This window comes from Physella acuta, unplaced genomic scaffold (genome assembly GCF_028476545.2).
Source record: "Physella acuta isolate Inbredline_101_S28 unplaced genomic scaffold, ASM2847654v3 ptg002583l, whole genome shotgun sequence".
Taxonomy (NCBI): domain Eukaryota; kingdom Metazoa; phylum Mollusca; class Gastropoda; family Physidae; genus Physella; species Physella acuta.
In genome coordinates this window covers 1-23,487 of record NW_026734041.1, presented here as the reverse complement: position 1 = coordinate 23,487, position 23,487 = coordinate 1, and the positions used below count along the sequence as shown (strand labels likewise).

The 23,487-nt window shown below is 32.7% G+C and overlaps 1 protein-coding gene across 1 annotated transcript; it reads right to left on the bottom strand.

The window, feature by feature from the left end:
• Positions 1-3,699: 3,699 nt before the first annotated feature.
• On the bottom strand, positions 3,700-16,804 carry LOC131933624 (protein SCAI). The gene is made up of 15 exons (XM_059290313.1): positions 16,699-16,804; positions 14,594-14,689; positions 14,332-14,418; positions 13,872-13,970; positions 13,115-13,211; positions 12,583-12,681; positions 11,995-12,147; positions 11,300-11,422; positions 9,092-9,272; positions 8,545-8,641; positions 8,095-8,176; positions 7,583-7,655; positions 6,883-7,056; positions 5,492-5,592; positions 3,700-4,497 (listed from the first exon to the last, which is right to left on the bottom strand). Exons 1-15 carry the CDS (start codon positions 16,797-16,799, stop codon positions 4,345-4,347), a joined length of 1,716 nt encoding a protein of 571 aa, XP_059146296.1. The 5' UTR covers positions 16,800-16,804; the 3' UTR covers positions 3,700-4,344.
• Positions 16,805-23,487: the final 6,683 nt, after the last annotated feature.

The window sequence follows — 23,487 nt, the reverse complement described above, 5'->3', positions numbered from 1 at the left end:
CTAACAAGCCTATATTAGCCTTCTTCTTAGGCTAAAAAATCTTAGGTTAAATCCCTTAATTACCCAACATCTCCATGGCTAACTTATAGTTCTAAAATTATTTTTTTTACAACTTTCATTCAAATAAGCAGCCTCATTTAAAAAAATATTCTCAGACAAGTTGTATATTTTAAAAAAGCAAAATAAATACAGTATATATATATTATGTATGCACCAGGTATCTGTAATGAATATTATAATAAATTAACTTAAGTAATTACTACAGCGTGAATTATGGCTCATAAATGTTAGCATCTTCGACTTATTAAAAGTAGGGTTTTTTTTAAGAAGAGGATAACAGCTACTTACAAGCTTTGAGCATTGACGAGCTACACACTGCAGTTGATTGGTAGGCTACAACCGTATGAGATTTTATACACAAGAAGGACAACCTAATCAGAAGGCAATCAACCAAAAAGGACAACCCACATACTACACAGTGATGAACATATACACAACCGTAAAGACCAACCCAACCCTGTTGTACAGGAAACATATGCCATCTGGAATTTTTAAAAAAATAAAAGCTACAGTCAAAAAACCATAAGCATTCAAAGGAGTAAACACAAGACAAAAAGACAAATAAATAAGGGGGGGGGGGGGTATGTACATGGTTAAAAATATATTAAGAAACTATGTCTCCATAGTGATTGCACATTGATAAAACATCTCATACCACATTAGCAATGATTATTTCTCTCACTACTATTGTGGCTGGCTGGCTGGGGGGTGTGTGTGTGGGTGTGGGGGGAGGGGGGGGGGCTGGATGTATGTGGGGCTGGCTGGGTGGGCGATGGTCAAATTACCAAAAATCCTTTTGTGTTACAACTAAATTTCAACCCCTTTTTTTATAAAAGAAGCTGACTTGAATTCTATAGTTTGAAATTCTCAATTATTCTGTCAACCACCTATTGTCTATAATATTCCCCGGGACAAACACCCCTTCCCCTGGCACACCTCCTAAGCGACGCCACTAAGAATAGTAAACTACTAAGGTGTTAAAGCATTACATAATTATCTACATGTCTGACAACATGAATGTTTTTTTCCAAATGATTACAAAAATAATCACACCGTAATGTCCTCACATAATACGCTGCCACGCTCACCATATAGATATTACTGTAATTCCATGCCAGATAAATAAAACTTTTAAAATCTTTGGAGGTCCAATGTCAAGCATTGTTAAAGTAATATTAACAGCAATTAGCCTGGCATCATGCACAGATACAAATTTTAAAAAATACATTTTTCAAATTTTAAAATTTTGACGACTTAAAATTACAACACTCTAATATATTACATAAGAAGCATGGCTTATATAGCCTTGTAATTATAATGGACCAGAAAAGTTAATCAAAATGATAACCAAATACTTAATCATAATATTAAATTTTACAATATTGTCATATAAAATTAAAATGAACGACAATAAATGACCAAAATTTTACTGGCCCAAGTAAAAACATCACTAGCAACGTTGTTTAAACTCAATTACAATTAAACCTTTTTAAACCTGTTCAAAAAATGAAGCTACATTGAAGCAAACAATGGAATGTAATTGTAAATAAACATAAAGTATAACTGTCGATAACATTTAACGAGTAAATTATATTTAATAAATATTTTGTTTAATTGCTAGAAATGTTCGCAGAACATTTTCAAATTGACTACAATTAAAATAATGCTTGTTTTGTCTAGCCTGAGTAGCCGAGAGTAAACAAGATTTGTGCCGAGACAGACCAAATATTTTAACCCAATACACAGTTGTTATGAGCAAATTACTGTATTTAAAAAAAAAGATACTAAACCTAACTGAAACGATGAATACTTGTGTTTAGAAATATTTTTCAAATAAAACATGGAAATGCCAATAAAACTTTTTTAAAATTGATTAATACTTCTAGTAAAAGTTGGAGAAAAAGGACATCACTAAAATTAAACTAAATAAATTAAAAAATCGCTAAGTGAATACACCTATGAAAAATATAATTCATTGATTAACTTAAATATAAAACACTTCAGAGCATGTAAAAGTCTGCTTCTTTTGGGCTTAAAGTCATAACATCTAAAAAAATCAAATCTTAATGTTCTTGTGGTTTAAAATATTTAGAAAAAAAAAATCTATAGATTTCTAAGCTCTAGTAAAAATTTGAAACAGCCTAGAAAAACAAAATGTAAAGTAGCTTAAAAAAACAATTTAAACAGTAAAAAAAACAACTCAAAACTGAAAAAAAAACCCATTAATTAAAGCAAATATTAGGTGAGACAAAATTAAATTTACAAACACACATTAAATATTGTAATACTAAATGTTTATATTGATTGTTTCAGATGATTAAAAATGCTAAAAGTGAAATTATCAATACTGAAATCACAAAAGTTTGAATGATTTAACTGACAAAACAAACAAAATAATGTGGTTTGGATTTCATAAAAAAAAAAACAACACTGAAAATATTAAACAAAAATAAAATCGCAGGACCAAACGGTGATTGATTAATCAACTTCAAAAGATCTGGGTGTAATTGAGCGTATTCTCTTTAATGTTTTATAGTGCTTTTAAGGTTTCAAATACACTGTGGACAATGATAACATTTGGTCTGAGAAAATCAACTGTTAGATTGGGCTGTAAAAAACCCAAGCTACATTTAACTAAAAAAAATACAACAAACAAGTATGTTGTCAAAAATAAACTTCAGACATCCTCTATCATAATAATAACTGAACAGTCCTTTTCACACAACTTCATTATACACCTTATAAGAAATATTTTAAAATACTAAAAAAAAAAAACATTTTATTAAAGCACTTTTTCTCCTTCAAATCATAAGCATCCTGCTATTCTTCTTTGGTTACTAAAAACAAAAAAAAAGTACGAAACGAAAGATAATGTGAGCACTCATAGCAATGTCCTGTACATTGTTCAAGGTAGTGGCCTAGCATACAATTTTAGAAATATTAAACTTCTAACATAACATTCAAAAATGGTCAAACTGATAATCTGCTGATTAAATTATTGGGAGATAATACAACAATCGATTGCCCGTGTTTATTATGTGCTTGTGAAATCTATTTTATAAAAGTCTACATGCTTTTCTCTGTGGGTTGATAAAAACGATATGTAACTGTAAATTAATTGGAAATCTTTTAATGATTTACAACAACTCAAATAATGGCCAAACATACTTTGATTTGGATATGTCTTAAAGTATTTTGTAAAATTCTTTTGATTTTCTTATTTAATAAAAAATCTCAAGTGTGATAAATATTCCAAAAAAGTTGAAGTCCTTAATAAAATGTTTCAAATGATAATACAATTTATACTCCACATCCCATACTTTCAAGCACCCAGAACATCATAAACAAACATGATAAATCCTACTGAACCCTGGCCAATGTGATAAACCCTGCTGAACCATATCCAATGTGATAAACCCTGAACCCTGCTGAACATTAGCCAATGTGATAAAACCTGCTGAACCCTAGCCAATGTGATGAGCCATGCTGAAACCCTAACCCTAATCAAAATGGCAACATTGTTTACAAAAGCGTGCCTATCAGATATAAAATACTAAATAAGTGTCTATGGTATAAAGATATAAAACCTGTATCAAAAAATTGGCACGTAAAAAAGGAAACAAATAATACTGAAGCTATAGACTAGCTGTTTCCTGCTATGGACTAGCTGCTGCATTAAAATTAAAAAAAAAAATCTACTTAACGCCAAGAAATTCTAGTGCCTTTTAATATTCAGTTCTCACTGGATAGTCACAATAGCAGCTTCAAAACAACAAAAATTATATTTTTCCCTCACACATTTCATAAAGAAATATATTTAAACTTAACAACACCTTGTATTAAACAACACGGTTTAGTCATAATTATATCTACAAGCAGAAGTTTAGTAGCAAGCTAACTAAAGTATAACATTGACAACGTCTATAACAAAGTTGAAATAGCTTGTATAAACTATATCAATAAGAATGCTATAATATGAGTCTTTCACTGTCTCTATATAAATAACTTAAATGTTTAATGGCTTTGTTAATATTTTTTAAACTGAGCAAACTTCAATGAAACAGAATAAAAACTATTCACGCTTTTGACAAAAAATAAAACTTCTTCAAAAGTGAAGGATTAATATGCACAATATGTCCAAATTGATAAAAAAGTTTTTTTCTTTTTAAAAAAAATGTATTATTATGACTTATATGAGTTGATGACATCAACAGATATAAAACGTACTGGTAGTTAAAAATATCGCAGGAAAATAAATAATAAATAAGTGGGTCTAGGTGAAGGTTATGCAGATATATCCACATCCCCAGGCTCGGCAAACAGGCCTCGGACTTCTAACATGTTGGCGAGGTCAAGGACTAGTTTATACAGAGCTGGGTGCTCCAGGATTTCATCTGTGGGCAGGGCTGGGTGGGAGGCTGGGTAGTAGCTGGGGCCCTGAAGAGAGCAGTAGAGAGGATTTAATACAAGCTCAAAGGTGTTTACATTAGTATAAAGTATTTAAATAGTAGTAAAGCAAAGATTCCTCTTTAGACCTAGTGATACATTGGGCAGATGAAGTAGAGTTAATGTTTCTTGTCCTGGGCATATGAAGGGATAATATGGTCAGCACTATGCCCAGCGGACTATTTCCCTGAGTTAGGTACCCATCAGAGCTGGGTGGACTCAGGGACGTTTCACTGACTTCAACCCGGATACAAACTCAAGACTTTCAGATTTCCAGTCTAGCTCTCTACCGCTAGGCCACGCCATTCAGCAGTATAAAGTTTTTAACAAACCAATAGCAAAAGTAAGTTAACATTCGTATATAAAGTATTAAACACAAGTATAAAGGAGTTTACAAAAGTATGTGTCAAGTATTTAATAGAACCTAACTTAAAGCAAGAGCAAAAAAACTTTATTCCACATGGGAGAAATTCAAATGGAATTGAATAGAAATGGACTATCTCTTTTACAGAATACATTTGTGAATTTGAATTTTTTCGGGGCAATTTTGAAAAGGTTTTTAATGAACCTACAAATATATTTTACTGATATGTTCCCTCTATCAAAACTTTTATTATTATCATACATTTTCAGCTAAATACAGCAAACCAGTTTACAACAGTTCGGTAAAGAGCCTAATTAATCAGTTTAAAAGGTGTGATGACAATAAAATAAACAAGAGACGAAAGGTCTCCAGTACTGGTAGCCCAATACTCAACAACAATAGAAATCAGTGAAATGCACATGTTTGAGGTTTTCTATACAGGGCATTTTCAATATTTTCCCACACTTTTAAAAAGTAACAAAAATTAAATGCTTTTAACAAAAATCAATAGAAATTTTTTTAAATTCTGTAAAGAAATTTAAAATTATAAAGGAAAATTAACCTAATAAAAATCTACAGCAAATTCACATTGCAAGTATTAACATTTTTCAAATGCCTAACCTTAAATCCTCTATGAAGTATTAGCACAATGTAGCAGAACACAAATCTAAGAAGCAAAAGTCGTAGAAAGTCATCACCAAGGAACTGAACGTAAGCATGATCTGAAACAAACAGAAAGTTATAGAATTTCAATACAGCAATCACAAAACTTCCTGAGCTCATACTACAATTATATTCATGTCTTCTTCTTAATCCTGTTAGTGCCCAAGACACATGGGGGCAAATGAAGTAGAGTTCATCTCATTCATAGACCTCAGCATATGAGTTTGGTCAGCACTATGCCCAGCCGCCTTTGCTTCCCTAACTGTTACCTAGCTGGGTGGACTCTGGGATGTTCCACTGATTTGAACCTGGATTCGAACGCGAGACTCTAGGGTTAGCAGTCTAGCTTTCTACCACTATGCCACGCCGTCCCCTATATATTCATGTCTACTGAGTTCTTAATTTATCCTGGACACATAAGACTTCTATGACATGGTTATTTACAGATGATTATGCCATTGGGCAAATGAAGTAGAGTTCATATGTTTCTTGACTTTACTATATGAAGAGAAGGTGTGGTCAGTACTTTGCCCAACTGCATTTACTTTCCCTAACATGACTTAGAGGTACCCCTTAGAGCTAGGTGGACTCTGGGATTTGAACATGAGACTTTCAGGTTAGCAGCCTTGCAATGTGTATGTTGTATTACACAACATTTGTGTGCCATGGTGAGGCAACAAGGTGGGATTTTGAACTTCCATCCTGGAGACAGTAGGACATCCAAACCTGACATCAGTAGGACATTCCAGTCTTCAGAAAGTAGGACATTATGTCCTCAAGTGAGAAAGAGACCTTTGTGGCTATAGCAACAATCTTGTGCCTGGGACTTGTCCCCATATAACACACACAACACAAGCAAACAAATCTCATAACAAAACACATTACCTAGTTTCCTAGCTCGACTGAACAACTTTGAGGCATCAGTAACAAACTTGTGCCTGGGACTTGTCCCCATATTTCACACAACACAAGCAAACAAATCTCATAACAAAACACATTACCTAGTTTCCTAGCTCGACTGAACAACTTTGAGGCATCAGTAACAAACTTGTGCCTGGGACTTGTCCCCATATTTCACACAACACAAGCAAACAAATCTCATAACAAAACACATTACCTAGTTTCCTAGCTCGACTGAACAACTTTGAGGCATCAGTAACAAACTTGTGCCTGGGACTTGTCCCCATATTTCACACAACACAAGCAAACAAATCTCATAACAAAACACATTACCTAGTTTCCTAGCTCGACTGAACAACTTTGAGGCATCAGTAACAAACTTGTGCCTGGGACTTGTCCCCATATTTCACACAACACAAGCAAACAAATCTCATAACAAAACACATTACCTAGTTTCCTAGCTCGACTGAACAACTTTGAGGCATCAGCAACAAACTTGTCTACTTGTGCCTGGCACTTGTCCCAAAGGGTGATGGGGATGTCCCCAATGTTACACACACAACACATAGCCATCAGTGGGCAGTGAAGGAATAATGTGAACAAATTGCCCTTCAGTTGTTGATCTGTAAAAAAAAACCTATGGCTATTAGATAACTCAGACCAGTGTTAAAGAGTAGAATCTTAACACATGGTAGATAAATTATTAAAGATTCATGCTTATGATTAATGATGACATTAGTAGAGAAATAGTTTATAACCTTACACCCCTATTATAGGTTAGTCCATGATAATGGCATTATAAAACACTGGACAATTAAAAGCAAGGTGAACTGATCTAAACCTTGTGTATATGAACTAAACTACAAACATTCTAAATCAAGGAATATCACTATTTAATCCTTTACAGTCCTATATGCATGAGGTTGCCCAACAATTTTCTTAAGCGGCTCAGTCTGGTGCGCCCTCTTTTGCCCTACTATATATAGTAGGTTTAGTTATGCTAAGTAGTGGAAGTCTCTTTGGTGTCACGGTTAAAAATGTGTCATATTTTCGCCTGGCCATAGGGGCAGTACAACTAATGATGCTGTGGACTGTCAAGGGTTAAATAAGGATAACTAAGATGTCTTTAAAAAAAACATTTAGAGTTACCCTGCATTGTAACAGGAACTTGTTCAGGAGACAGCAGACATACTAGAGGCTGACCAAACATGTTGGGAAAGTTCTGGAAAAGAAAATTTTATCGTTAAGTATTGCACAATAAGAAATTTTTGTTTATATCTAATCAGAATTTTAATGTTGTAGCCTATAGTACATTTTTTTAAAGTTAATAAAGTATTAATAAGTACAACGGCACGGACAAATTTACAAATTGCCATATCCAATGCAAAATATTTTCCCCCCACTTTACTCAAATATACAAAACAGGACTTGCGGCCATTTGAAAAAAAAATGATCTTAACTAAAGTCTTAAGACACTTCCATATTTTCCTTCACACAACCAGGTAAAGAAACATGAACTTTATTACTTCATCTGCTCTTTGGATCATTAGACCAGAAAGTGCAAGTTTACTTTTGATATTTTTTGTACTCTTACCCCCAGGAATCAATCATCTATTATCACTGCTTGGCTAACTTCTATACACAAACCCAGGAAGACCTACCTGAAAAGCTGAGCTATTGCTGCTGTCTATGATGAGAAACAAAGGTTTTCTGGTGTAGGGATACAAGTCTCCTGGGTGTAAACTGGCAGAGAAAGTTCAGACAATAATTTTATTAGACTAAAGCAGTTGGTCAGTAAAATTTAAAACATGTGCAGGTAAAGGCCAAAACTATTTAAAACATTCACAGGTACATGCCAAAACAAAATTAAAATACCAGACCAACACAATTTTAGTATATAAGAGGCAACAGTAAACAAAAAATATTTAAACTATGGTAAAGCCCTGTATCAACAACATGTGAAATAGGTTCACAAACAAGCAAAAAAAAAATTTAAGACAAAATTTGCAAACACTGCTAAGTAGCATCACTACACACATATTTCTGCAAATTGAGTTTATCTACCATTCAACTGTGATTTCACTAATGCAAATCAAGATAGTTCAACTTACCAATGCATTTCTTTATACAGTTCAGCCTTTTTGCTTTTATTCTGTTCTTCCCCTTCCCTTCTGCTGTTTGTAATGACACCGCCCAAGTCATAGGCAGCTATGGCAGATTTTAGAGAAAATATTAGGTCATAGGCAGCTATGGCAGATTTTAGAGAAAATATTAGGTCATAGCCAGCTAGGGAAGATATTAAAGAACATATTAGGTCATAGACAGCCATGAAGGATTTTAGACATTTGCTCACAAGCTGTATAGAATTTCCAAGAACATATTAAGTAAGACAGCTATGGAGGATTTTAGAGAAAATATTAGGACAAAGGCGTTTTTAGTGGATATATTATATTAGGTCATAAGCAACTATGATGGATTTTAGAGAAAATATTAGGTTATTGTCAATTATGGCAGGTTTTAAAAAAAAAAAAAATTCAAAATTTGGATGCTTATGAAATATTTTAGAGAAAACATTTTAAAGTCAAAACTCAGCATCAAAATGCAAATAATTTAAATATGAATTATAAACTAATGACCACAACAGTCACAGTTCAGTACCATCATCAGTGTGTTTCTGGTTGCCAGGGCAACCGTCAGCTGATATGTACAAGACCATGGCACCATTGGGTGGCAGCTCCTTGAAGGCGGAGGCCAGAAATGTGTTGAGCTGTCCATAGGTGGGCTTGTACAGCAGGTACTTGTGGGGGTTGTCTCTCTTGTTTGTACGGTCACCATTTTCCTATGGACAACAATGTTCATATCTTTACCCCATCGTACTTAAGTGACATAAATAAACATGATTTTTTTTTTCAAAATTTTACACTGCGAGTTTTTTTTCCACAATTTTACTATCAATAAGTTGGCCTGAAAGCATTTCTTGTATTAAAACTTTTCAGTTTGAAAATGTTTGAGTAACTTGTGTAATATAAACCTTATTACAAGATATTGGTAAGCATTTTTAGTTCCTACTAATCCCAAAAAATAACATACATTTTATATTATGTAAAGAAATGTAAACCTTTTAAGGCTAGGTGCTACACCAAATGCACTTTTTCGTTATTATTCAAGCTAATCCATTAAAACTTTTCCCATATAATATATACTGAAAGTTATTTTAAATAAACCGGTAGTGATCTCCCCTAAACTTTCTCGAATATTCTTATATAAAACAACAGGGGATGGTAACTGGGGATATAGTTATGATCTTTAATCCATTTTAAATACTGAAACTTTTAAAAATAGAATAGAATCTCAGTAAAAAACAATTGCGCACCAAGCGAACGCCTAATAAAGGTGTGTATAATAGTGCGCAATAGTATTAGTACTTTATAAATTTACATTAGTTTTTTGAGAAATCGGAAGTAGCGTAAATTACTACTTCCGGTCAACGGAAATTACTCAAAATTTAACAGAAGGTAGAGAATTAGATCTTTTACTTACATGTGAAATTTCATTTATTTATCTGAAATAGTACTCAAGTTATAGGCTTTTGAAAAATTCAAAGTAGAAAAAGTACCACTTCCGGTTATCCGAAATCGCTCAAAAGTTGATACGGATCTACGATTTTGATATAATACTTGTATATGAAATTTCATCAACCTAGCTGTAACGGTAGTCAAGTTATCGTGTTTACACACGGACACACACACACACACGGACACACAGACATACGGACAAGATTGCAAAATTATGTTTTTCCGTATCAGTGAGATGTAAAACGTCGAGATTTGCAAAAATCTCGATTTTTTTTTTTTGCACGATTACAAGACTTTCTCTATACTTCGTATATACGAGAAAGTAAAAAAGGTATAAGAATCTATTTTATCATATGGTTGCCATGGTAACGGCCGCCATATTGGATTTTTGTTTATCATTTTCAAAATGCTAAGGCTCTATAACCACAAGTGCTAAACACACCAAAATGCATGCATTATATATGGCGATTTAAGCTTATTAAGTTCTATGTTTCACATTTTAAGTAAAGCCAAGCTAACTATTTTTTTCTAAAAAAAATTCTATCAAACTGATAAAAAACGCTAAAACGTGCACAAATGTAGCTTATTTCTGGCTTTAAAATAAAAATAAAGCAAGTTTTGATAGAAATTGAACATAGAAGTTATGTGTATGTATCTGTAGAATAATAAGGTAAAGTTTCAGTAAGATACAAGTAGAACTAACTGAGGAGTAGCAATTTGAAGTGTCAAATTTGTAATTTTGAGAAAAACGTGAAAGAAGTAAAAAAAAATAATTTTTAAAAAACTACCCAATAAATGCAAAATACAAATCACTATTTTCTAGTAATAACTAATATGTTTTTATGTTTAGAAATGAATGTATTTTAATAATTAGGTCAAAACTGAAATTCTACATCAGGCACCCGATTCACCTAAATTTAGTACCGCAACTAGCCTTAATCAAGCTTGTAAAGTAGTAAAAAATAAATAAATTTGGCTTCCCCAATTGATGTAAATTATTTCTTTTGGGGTTTGTGAGATTTGTTCAAAATACACCAAGGTATCATGACTATAACTCTTACACAATTATTACACAATAATGCTATTCCATCAAGTGCTTAACATAAAAGTGTTAAGGAAAACAAAACTTTAAAGTTTTGCGAACATTTTTAAAAACTGGGAGTTAAAACAATCTGATTGTGGGGAAGCAATATAAATTTATCTAAATTTGCATGAAAATAAAACATTTTTTAGCACCTGATATCAAATCCTTTAAAAGACATGATAAAATGAATTGTAAAATTTTGCTTACAAAAGGGGTGCGACCAGGAGCGGGGGAGTTGTCATATATCTGATTGGACAAGTCGTCCTGTGGCTCTCTCTCCAGTGTCTGCAGCATTCGGAACATGTCCAGGGTCAGTTCACTAAACTTTACCTGTAAGTTATGTACACAATCACAATGGATATCAATGACTTAACATGTCAAGACAAACTAAACTATAAGGGAGATAACTACAGCTTAAACAATTTACTTTTAATAGCTGCTAGTTCAAACTATATCTAGGATAATTTTTTTTAAAAACTGTCTACATTATGCTTTAACTTTAGTAATTTATTAGCAAAGATTTTGCCGATGGAGTCACTTTTCATCACATATAAGAAAACATAAAGGTAGGGTATTGTATTTACTATATACTATTTGTATAAGCAGCTTTCAATATGTGTACCTGGCCCTCAACAGATTGTAAAACACAAAAATAGTAAAGTTCTGTGATGGCCCATGGACCAGATGCAGGAGAGCTATTAATAGTTTTTTTTAACTCGGCATTTAAAGGGATTGTATGATCATCACTATCTACACCCAGCCATCATTATTTTAGACGACATTTTTGTTCTATAATTTCAGGTATGATTTAAAGCTGGGTGTACTTAAGAACCTTGTACTATTATGATTCTAGCACCTTAAGACACAAACTTAAAGAATTAGGTGTGGAACTGCTTGAATACCTGTTCATGACAGTTGCCAACAATGAGCACCTCCTGGAGAGTCAGGTAGACAGGTGTTCCCTTCTCCAGGGGTGGGGTATTAAGTGGTGTCAGTCTATGGGACAGCACTATTGATGATGAATCTACGTCCACCACATTGATGATACTGTCCGCCTAAAAGTGGATAAGTATTCAAAATTGATTTGTGTGAGTAAAATCAAAAAGCCCGACACAAATATTTATATATAATTATAATTTAGCTTACAAATTTTATGCTTAAGAGTTTAGCTACAGTATTTTTTGTGTGAGAAAAAAAAATGAAGAATTAAAAATTGTTCTGAAGTATTTAAAAAAAAACAACCTAACAATTCTATATATAATCTATATATAATCTAGTAAGCGATAAATAAAGGAGAAGTCATTTCCAAAATGTGATTTAAATTACAATAAAAGATAAAAATAAAGTAGTGATGATCACAAGGTAAAAAAGTTTTTTTAAGCAAAATAAATAGTTAAAAAACATTTGTGAAGAAGACTTATACAAGCAAGACAATTCTTTGTTTTTAAAAGCCACTGAGCCCCCCACTAAACCAACCAATAAAAACAAACCTCAATGAAAGCTTTTATCTCTCCAAGGACCAGGTTCCACTCCATGTGATCCTCAGGTTCATACGTTCCAGTATAGTCATCAATTTGCTTAGCCAGTTCCTGATCAAATAAATCAATAAATATTTTAAAAATGTAAAGGTATTACAGATACTCTGCATGCTTAAAAAAGGTTTAATGAAATTAAGAAAAACAATAGTAGTAAATATAACAGATGAATAAATCCCTAATTCCAACATGTTTCTCTATAAATTGATAATAAAGGGACCTAATATCAATCTGAAGAGACACTAATGGAATTTGGGACATAGGACAGGACAGAGTGTTCACATATTCAAATGAACAAATTATTAGCTTGGAATCAGGATGGCTGAATGCAGCTGAACAAACATGTTTTTATTTGCTGAGGTCACAGAAACAGATAAATTCTTTTAAATAAGGATCTTTACATTTCTTTTCATTACTGGACTTGTTTTTTAAAAACTACACCTGTTAAAAAATCTGTATTAAGCAGATTAAAAAGAAGGCCACTTACTCTAACCAAGTCTCTGACAAGTTTCATTTTCTTGAGCAGTAAACACACGACAATAAATCTGGCATAATATCTCAGCTTCTTCACCATTAGGTCAGGCCTGTATGTAAGTGTGAAATAAGTATTACCTTGTAAAACTTGGGCTGATGGAGATATTCATGATTATTTTTTTTTCAGTAATTTTTAATTATTCTGTTCTTAAGAATTAAGGTAATAATTAAGTATAAATAATTTGAAGGCCTAATTGACAAATTCTGAAAGCTAAATGACAGGTATTTTTCTCCTACCTGCTAACATCTCACTGCTTATATATATATATATATATATATATATATATATATTTATTTATTTATATATATATCAAACTCCCTTTAAATACAAAAAGATTGTGCAGTGTTGTCAAAATGTAGACTTGAGTTCAGATCCTGAGCTCAAGTCTATAGGTCGTCCTTATGTCCACCCCGCTCTGATGGGCAACTGACAAATGTTAGGGAAACAAAAGTGGCCGGGCATTGTGTTGACCACACTATCCCCTGTATGCCAAGAGTGTTTAAACATTATGAACTCTACTTCATCTGCCTCATGTGTATTTAGCGCAAAAGAAAAAAGACGGTGCAGTACAACAAGAATTATACAATTTTAAAAAAAAGTGTTTTATCATGTATGATATAACACATTCTAGTATATCTACTAATGTATACAAATTTATTAAAACGTAACATAGTGTTGCTCAATCAATTAAAACTGAACCATCATGTACCTTTCTTCTTTACTTGCTTTAGAATAATATGCTCTCATTCTTATTGCAGAGTAAAAAGAAAATGATTCATTCAAGTAATTGGTCTCGCTTGTTCTGAGGCTTTAAGAGAATAAACATTCAGCAAGTTTTATCAATTAAGACATTACAAACTCTCATAATAAACATTGAAGAAATACAAAGTAAGCCAAATCTAACTAGTTAAGATGTTATATTAGTAAATAATTTTTTTATGTCAAGCTTTATACATTAATACGTTAATTCAATTTCTTAGAAAATTTTGTGTATACAGTCAATTTTAAGAAAACAGACAGTTTTGGATTTATGAGATATACTCAAATGTAAGAGTTTAAAAAAAAATTAATAGTTAACCATTGAAGTATTTACGTTAGCAATATATTTGGGAGAACTACTTAATTAGAGAAGAATCATTAAAGATGTCAACACAAATGCATCTACTTACTAATAATGATAATACAGCTGTCCAATTTTGGACGCTATCTCCCCTATCTGCCACCTTTTCAAGCCATACTTTGAATCTAAAATTGCCCTAAGTATACAAAATTTAAAAAAAAAGGATTAGAGTTAGATATGAGAATAGAGATTTTGTTTCCAGTTCATCACAACTTCAAAAGTCTTTAACAAAAACACTATCATTCACAATTCTGACTTTAGCCTGCTTTTCTTTCTGGATTTTGCTTCACTCAAGAATATATGCAAGTTACCTGTGTTGTTGCTGAAATTTCCACAGCTTTGTATACACGTCAAAAGTTCGACCAAAGTATGACTGCCATTGCTTATGTCCATATTGCGGTAAGTCCCTATGAAAGAAGCAACCTCAAATTTAGTTACAAATAATTTATGTTTTACCAGCAGTTGTTTAATAACTCACATATGCCTAACATTTGCTCAGTTTACATTAGACAAAAAGCATTTTTACAGCAACAGTTGCCACTGCTCATTTTCTTAATCAGATAACATGGAGTGGTTTTGTTTAAATATAAACATACTTCTATATTTTTAGAAGCCATTTTAGACTAATAGTTTGTGGTGTTAAAGGGTCCACTTTAGTTCTAAGTTTACAGTTAAAAGAAGAAGTATTAATTTTTAAAATTACATTCCAAGTTTAAACAGCTTTTGAAACTTTGAAAAGTAGAGTTGTTGACATTATCCAGACTAGATAAAATTATTAAGTTTTTCAGATGCCATATTTTATGATGTGATGTCTTACTGCCCCTAATTCTTAGAACTTGATCCCCTTAATTTAAACGCATTAACCTTTCATATTTTTAGATAAAATACTATATAACCTCTGCTTATTGGAATTTTAGACGTCTCTCCTTAAACGCTTTCTACTCGTTTATTTAGGCCTCCATAATTGTCTCATGCCTTGTGGTGTTCATTGAACAGCATTCTGATTCTTAGTCAATGTATCTGTTCCTATACTTAGCTCATGATCTAAGTTCCCAGTTATCTACATCTTATATATAAGCTTAATGACTTGATTTGCCATTAATTATTGAATGAGTGGAAATTATGGAAATAATATGCATTATAGCGTAAAGTTTGGTTTAAATTTATTCAGAAATGTGATTTCAATAAATAGGGCCCCTATACAGTATGATCTAGTGATTATTAACTTTCTAATTTAGCAAGACAACATCATAATCAGTGTTGTAGTTAATTTAGTACATTTAATAGTTAGTTAAATAAGATGGATATTATTTGCTGGATAACTTGAATGATTATAGGTATATTTGATCTAGATCTAACACATTTATCAATATTACTCAGGAAGTATTCCTTCTCCCAAGAGAATGGACGCGAGCGAGAAGGTATTCAAGAGGCCCATTAATTAAGTTAAAAATCATGCACACCGTAGTTACAATTAATATGGTTATAAAATCCTATCTGCCTGGTTTTTTTTCGGATTTTACTAAAGATCGGATGTATTTGATGTTTTTAATATTTTCGGTAACTAAATAAAAAAACAAAAGCAAAAACAATTTGGTTTTCACATGTAATGGCGACATAAACAATGGCATCCTGCTATTTGATAGGCTGCCATAAATTTTATTGTACACATTGTAAGGGACAAAAATGGAAAACTAGGTCATGGAGTTTAAATTTGCATTGTTATTTAAAAACTTTATTTGCAAAGTTTTGTAAACAAATAGTAATAGTTATCGACCACAGAGTTACTGTACAGCCAATCAATATTTGTCTTACAAAAGTGAAACATCCAGTTATAACATAGCCTTAATGAAAATAAATAGAAATGTAGCCTTAATAACTCAACAAATTATTTTCAAGTTCTCTGGATTTGCAACTTTCATAGCGTTGATTCTAAAAATTTTAAATTTCTGAATTAATTTTAGGCTTAAGTTTTCATTTTGACGGTCGCTTTGTTTGCTAAATCTAAAAAAGCATATTTGTATTCCATGTCAACAACATGATGGAAGGATTCTCATCAACTCGCTCTTGTCCATTGACTCTGTCACTCTTTTTTAGATAAGATCTAAAAACTAAAATTTCATGCCAAATTGATACTGGCCTACATGCTACATTTTGAAAAATCAATAAATTAAACAGTGCATTTATAATGCATTATTATTTGATGCTAATTATTAATCTATTTAATTAAATGATTTTAGTCTTTGAAGTGTGCACACTGAGCTTACCGGGTGTCTGCACGCAGACAACTGCCAAGCCCGATGTGAGCAGCACTGGCACTGGGCTAGACTATTTTTTTTTAAATTTATATTTTATAAAATTACCACGAAGATGCTGGCTTTGTTTTCTGATTATATTGTAAGACATGCAACGGTACCTTAAACCGTTGAACAATTGCTTGGATTTCTCAAGATGGTGGCAGAATTCATTGACAATTTTCTTTTCATTCTCATCCAAATTCTGTACTTCTGTCGCCATGTTTGTTTTAGTTACACGATACTCTCAAGAAACCTCTCAAATCACAAGAAACACAAAATTTATGTAACTAACGATTTGTTAATAACTATGCGAGATTTTATTATGATTAAACCATCTCAAGTTTGAAATATGAAGCCTGAAAAAGTTATTATTCTTCAAAATTAAATAATAACCAATAATTCGTGAAAATAAAAATATGTATTAAAGATTATTTTATTTTCATTTTTTAATTACCCCATTGAAAAATCTATTTTTATTCGGCCATTATAAACACAAAGAGTTTTTAATTTTCTCTTAAAGTAGTGCGGCATTTATTTATTTTTTTTTTGCGAAATAATTCCATTTTAAAGAAGTAAATTCATAATTTTAAACTTTTTGATGCCTCTTTATTGGATAGATCTGGGTTTGTCTATAAACAATGTCACACTAATCACTAAATACGAAAGGGGGGGGGGGGGGGAATCGAATTTTAAGAAGGGGGGCGGGGGTAGTTCAGAAATTGTACGGACCCATTTTGCATTTAAAAAAATACAATTAAAAACAAAATTTTACTAACAGAATTTAAGTTTCGCGTTGTTTAGATTGTCTGTTTGCAGTATTAATTGATTAATAAGTTCTTATTTTGACCGAATAAAATAATATTTGCAAAAAGAAAACGGTGGAATAAAAAAAAACGATTTTCATAGTGTTGTAGGTGTGTGTGTATTATGGGGGGGGGGGGGGGTGAGGTTAAGGTGTGACCTCATTTGCCGTCATTTGTGACGATAAATGACAAAAGAGAGAGGGCTGGGGGGGGGGGGGGGGGGGTTAAATATCGTCAAAAGCGTGACGTCATTTAATGTTGATGCCATAATTATTAGGCACAACTAAGCTGTATATAGTTGATCCCCTGCTTTGGGTTAGGTTGGTGTAGCGACTGAAATGAGGGAAAGGTCTGTTCAGGGGCGGAACTACAGTGCCGCCAGACCCCGCAATGCGGGGGGGCCCAGACCGAATGGGGGCCCAAAAATCCCGGCTAAATTATTTAAAAAAAAAAATTTAAAATAAAAAATTAAAAAAAAAAAAAAAAAAAAAAATAGGTGGAGGTCGAGTTATCTTTCTTCTACAGTTACAAAAAAACACGATAGTCGGCAAACGTCTTTGAAAAAAATGTACAGACTATAGCTCGAGAGACCGCCAGACATATAGACAACTTCAAAGACGCAGGGGCGGAACTACAGTGCCGCCAGACACCACAATGCGGGGGGGGGGGTGGGCAGACCGATTGGGGGCCCAAAATCCTGGCTAAATTATTTAAAAAAAAATGTAAACAAAAATTAAAACAAAAAAAAATTTAAATTTTTTTTTAAAATTAGGTGGAGGTCGAGTTATCTTTCTTCTACAGTTACAAAAAAACACGATAGTCGGCAAACGTCTTTGAAAAAAATGTACAGACTATAGCTCGAGAGACCGCCAGACATATAGACAACTTCAAAGACGCAGGGGCGGAACTACAGTGCCGCCAGACACCACAATGCGGGGGGGGGGGGGGGCAGACCGATTGGGGGCCCAAAATCCTGGCTAAATTATTTACAAAAAAAATGTAAACAAAAATTAAAACAAAAAAAAATTAATTTTTTTTTTTTTAAATTAGGTGGAGGTCGAGTTATCTTTCTTCTACAGTTACAAAAAAACACGATAGTCGGCAAATGTCTTTGAAAAAAATGTACAGAATATAGCTCGAGAGACCGCCAGACATATAGACAACTTCAAAGACGCAGGGGCGGAACAACAGTGCCGCCAGACACCGCAATGCGGGGGGGGGGGGGGCAGACCGATTGGGGGCCCAAAAATCCTGGCTAAATTATTTTTAAAAAAAATGTAAAAAAATTTTTTTTTTTTAAATTGATTTTTTTTTTTTTAAATTAGGTGGAGGTTGAGTTATCTTTCTTCTACAGTTACAAAAAAAAACACGATAGTCGGCAAACGTCTTTGAGAAAAATGCACAGACTATAGCTCGAGAGACCGCCAGACATATAGACAACTTCAAAGACGTAGCCTACCTTTTTACTTTTAGTGGCGTCGATTAGGAGAACAAAAAAGGATTGTTATATTGTTTACATTATTAAATATATATATATATATATATATATATATATATATATATATATATATATATATATATATATGTATATATATATAAATGATTGTGTGTTTAAACTACTGGCCTGGACTCTACAAAAAATATAATTATTTATTTCGATGTCATACATTTATAATTGCGTTCATTTTTACTTTAACAACTGTATCAATAAACTTGTGAAAGTTTAAGTTATCTCCCTTTAGCGAAGCATCTGAAGTTTTTGCCGGCACGCTTTGAAATCGGGCTGGGGAAATGTTGCGGCGACTATTCTGGTCTTCTAGACGACCGAAAAAAGTCGGCACTATTGATGTAGATGTTTATCGGCACTTTCTAGTCCCCTTCCCTTGAACCTTCCCAACTCTCACCCCTCCCCCCTCACCCCCCTCTCACGGTGAGAGGGGGGTGAGGGGGGAGGGGTGAGAGTCTCACCCCTACCCCTCACCTCTACCCCTCACCACACCCTTACTCTTACAATAAGATGTAATGCATAGATTAACGAACCGTCTATGAACTACTGAACTGTAAACTGACCACTTCTGCACATTTTGTTAAAGACACTAGTCAGTAGTTGTTCATTTACCTGATGAAGTATTTTGTTGACGAGTCTAATTCACACAACAAGGAAGGTAAGGCTCGTCTTTATATTATTAATTGTTTTATAATTAGTACACGTATTAATTGAACATTAGTTATTAACACTAAATACATTAAAGTTAATCAAATTTAGGATACAATGATCTAGCTTTTAAGCCTAAAAACAACCAAAAGATCTATATCACCTTTGAATGTATTAATGTTTAATTTCATGTTTAGCCCGTAACGGGGAGGGGTTATATTCGGTTATAATATGGGTGGGTCTTTGGCAGTGTTTCTTCCAGACTTTTTTCTTCGGAGGGGGGGGGGGGGGGGGGGCGGGCACTGTTAAAAGTATATATTTTCTATATAAATTATATAAATTTAATTTCTTTCGGGGGGGGGGGGGTGCGGACCGCACCGGGTGACACCATTTAGGGGGGTGACACCAAGGCAAAAAATAGCAAAATATATAGAGAAAAACTCGAGAAGGGGGGGTGCAAATCGAAATTTTGAAAGTTTGTCCCTGGGAAGGGTCTCTATGGCTCTGGGGGGGGGGGGGTGACACCATTAAGTGCCGCACCGGGTGACACCTTACCTCGCTACGCCACTGCACCCGATATATATATATATATATATATATATATATATATATATATATATATATATATATATATATATATATATATATATATATATATATATATATATATATATATATATATATATATATATATATATACATATATATACATATACATATAGATATATATATATATATATATAGGGGCCTAAAAAAATTTTTTGCGGGGGGGCCATTTTTTTCTAGTTCCGCCACTGGGTCTGTTATGTACTGGGAGTACATTTAGAGTCTATGTGTGATTAACCTTGTCAACCCCAAAAGCTGATTTTTATTACGACTTACTAAAAAAAAATCCTCGGGGCCTAAAAAATGATGTTAAATGATGCTGTAAGAGAGTTTAATAGGTTCTTGAAAGAGTCTTTAAATGTTGTCTAGTCCATGCAACATATCCGCTAAACATTGTATTATTTTATTTTATTATTATTTTTATTAGGCCATTTTTTTTATTTTTTTTTGTTACATACATTGTTTGCAAAACATAAATTATAAAGTATCTTTGTAGTTTACAACAGCAAAAATAATACTCAAATAGTCTTTAAATCTTGAGAATACAAAACCAAACTAAAAAAAAAAGATACGAGCTAGAATCTAGTCAAATGGTGTCAATAAAAATATCAGTCGAGTAATTCATCTTAACAATGGATCGATATTCTTTATTCACACTAAGTCTCAAACAGAAGATTTTTCTTTAAAAAATATTTCAATAATGAACCCTTGCTTATTTATTTAGCCTTAGCTAGCTTTGATCCCAAAAGAAAAATGAAAAGAAAAACAAACAATATTTTCCTACAAGACATAGATCTAGCTCTAGATACATAGGTACAGACCAACAGAGAAAACACGCCCAAAACAAACAAAAAAATTAAAAATTACTGTTATAAATATACTTTTATTTAATTTGCCGTCATAATTTTACAAAAATGACATATTTTGTAAAACTAAAAAGACGAATTGAAAACTTCTAAAGAGCGGAAACAGCTGTGTCTTTGTTGTATTTTTAGTTCGTGACGTTTTAATGTTATGGTTTAAAATGTGTCCACAAAACAAAGATCCCTAAGTTCATCACATGGTAGCAGCTTAAAAATAGGCAGTCTTGTGCGCATTAATTTGAATGATTGAAAACGGGGTTTTAAAGCTGACCGAGAAATCCCATACATTTTGGTTTTGATGAAAGCTTGAAACGAAAACCAACTGCTGCAGAACAGAACGAGAACACAACAACAATCAAACAAAACCGTGGTCTTTCTTTTATTTAAAAATTTTAAAATCAAATACAAAAACAATAAAAGTGAAAAGAAGGATATGCGAACTTTCTACTTCGTTGGTGGTAGAATCTAGATGTATCCATTGCACCTGAATAGTGAATGTAAACAGAAAATAATCCAGATTCTAGTAAGTAGACCAAAGTTCCATCAACCATAGTCCAAGTCAAGAGTAACAAGAAAGATTTAGATCTAAGTAACAAGTAAGGCTACTAGAGTCTAGATCTAGTGCTACTAACTACGAGTAACTTTAACTAGCTTAGAGTTAGAGAGTCTAGAAAGATCTTGTTACTACTATACTAACTATACTATACTATGCGATAGTACTAGATCTAGATCTAGTAGTAGTAGTCAGAGTCAGTAGTAAGTGACAAAGTCCCCGAGTCCAGCTCTGATGACTGGGATCACTAACTTTCAGAGTTAACACAGTAGTTAACACTTAACAGTCATGTACTCTGGCTCCCGACAACAGAGCCCCTCAAAAGTTTTAACTTCAAAGCAATAATGAAGACACTAATTAAAAGGGCTATTGTTTTTATTTAGTTAGGCCTATGTGACAATAATATGATAATATATTATATTAATATGATTAACATAAACCTAATAAAGTACAAACCAGGGTAATCTATCGTTTTAGGTACGTAAAATCGTCGCGACTAGTAATGTGAAAGACAGGTGACTCCTTGAATTTTAATAATTATTTCACATTTTGAGGAGGATATATGTTTTGAAAAATACAAAAATGATTCCTTGTTTCATTTATGTACCTGTTTTTAAACAACTGAATTGAAACTTTTCAGTAATAAATGAAGACTAGCGATGTTTCCAACAGATGCAACCATGCTCATTTATTTACTATAGCAGCCATCTTGTCTAAGTTCTTTTTTTGCAAACTTAAAGCGCCAGATTCAGGGGAAGGCAACTCTATTTTACAAATGGCTGCTGTTTATATAGGAAATCTTGCTCGCAAACACTGCTATTTAAAGTTAATTTCTGGTCTATATTGATATATTTAGCCATTGATTTAGGTTTATTATTCATTTATCTATAATATTTGACAAAAATATATCACAATATACTTCTATTAAAGCCTTGACAGTGAGGCACTTTTTCGCGCATTTCTAGCCGCGGGCGATTTTACGTACCCAAAACGATAGATTACCCAAACCAGTGTCCCAAACCCTAAGGCTTTTTGATTAAAATGATATAACACATTGTGATTAATAGACGCTGCTGTTGGTAACAGATACGCTGGTACTATAAGCACATTCAGGTCTTAAATTTTCAACATTCTAATTAAGTTTGCTCAAATATTTATCTACGTATCACTATCATATCAATTGTTTGAAACAAAAATGGTAGTTATTGTTTTCAGCACTATCAAACTAAAATCTCTGGGGGGGGGGGGGGGGTAAACTGAAGGAATAGAGGACAAATAGTAGGTTTGGGGGCTGTAAGGGTTAAAGGTGAACAAATTTAGTTTTCTAAGGACCCAACTGGGAATAGTATAGTCTCAAAATTATTTGCAAGACTTATTTGTACATAGATATTTAAAAAAAAAAAATCATGTTACAACGTTATTAAAATAAATATGGTTATAGAAGTATGATTGTTTGATTTTTGTTGGAATTTAATAAAGTATTTGATGTGTTGATGTTTTTAGTATAAAAACTTAAATAATAATGGCAGTTTTATTTTAAAATTTTATCGGCAAAGCTTTGAGAACAGTTGGAGGTTTTCAGGATATCAATCACAGAGCTCCTGTACAACCAATCAACGTTTGTTTTATGAAAGTGACACTTCAGGTTATAATTTTAGGCTTGATGAAAATAAATAGAGATGTAGCCTTAAACTCAACAAATTAATTTCAAATTCTCTAAATTTGAACGAGTTATAACACTGATTCTAAAAATATTAAATTTCTGAATTTATTATGGCTGCTTTGATGGCAAAAAAAAAAAAAACACGATTTTTAAACCAAGTCAACAATAAAGATAGAAGGATTCTAGTCAACTTGTTAAGTCCATTTAAATGACAATGAAGACATACAACACCTGTGTGCATGTGAAATCACTTTGGCTTTTTTTA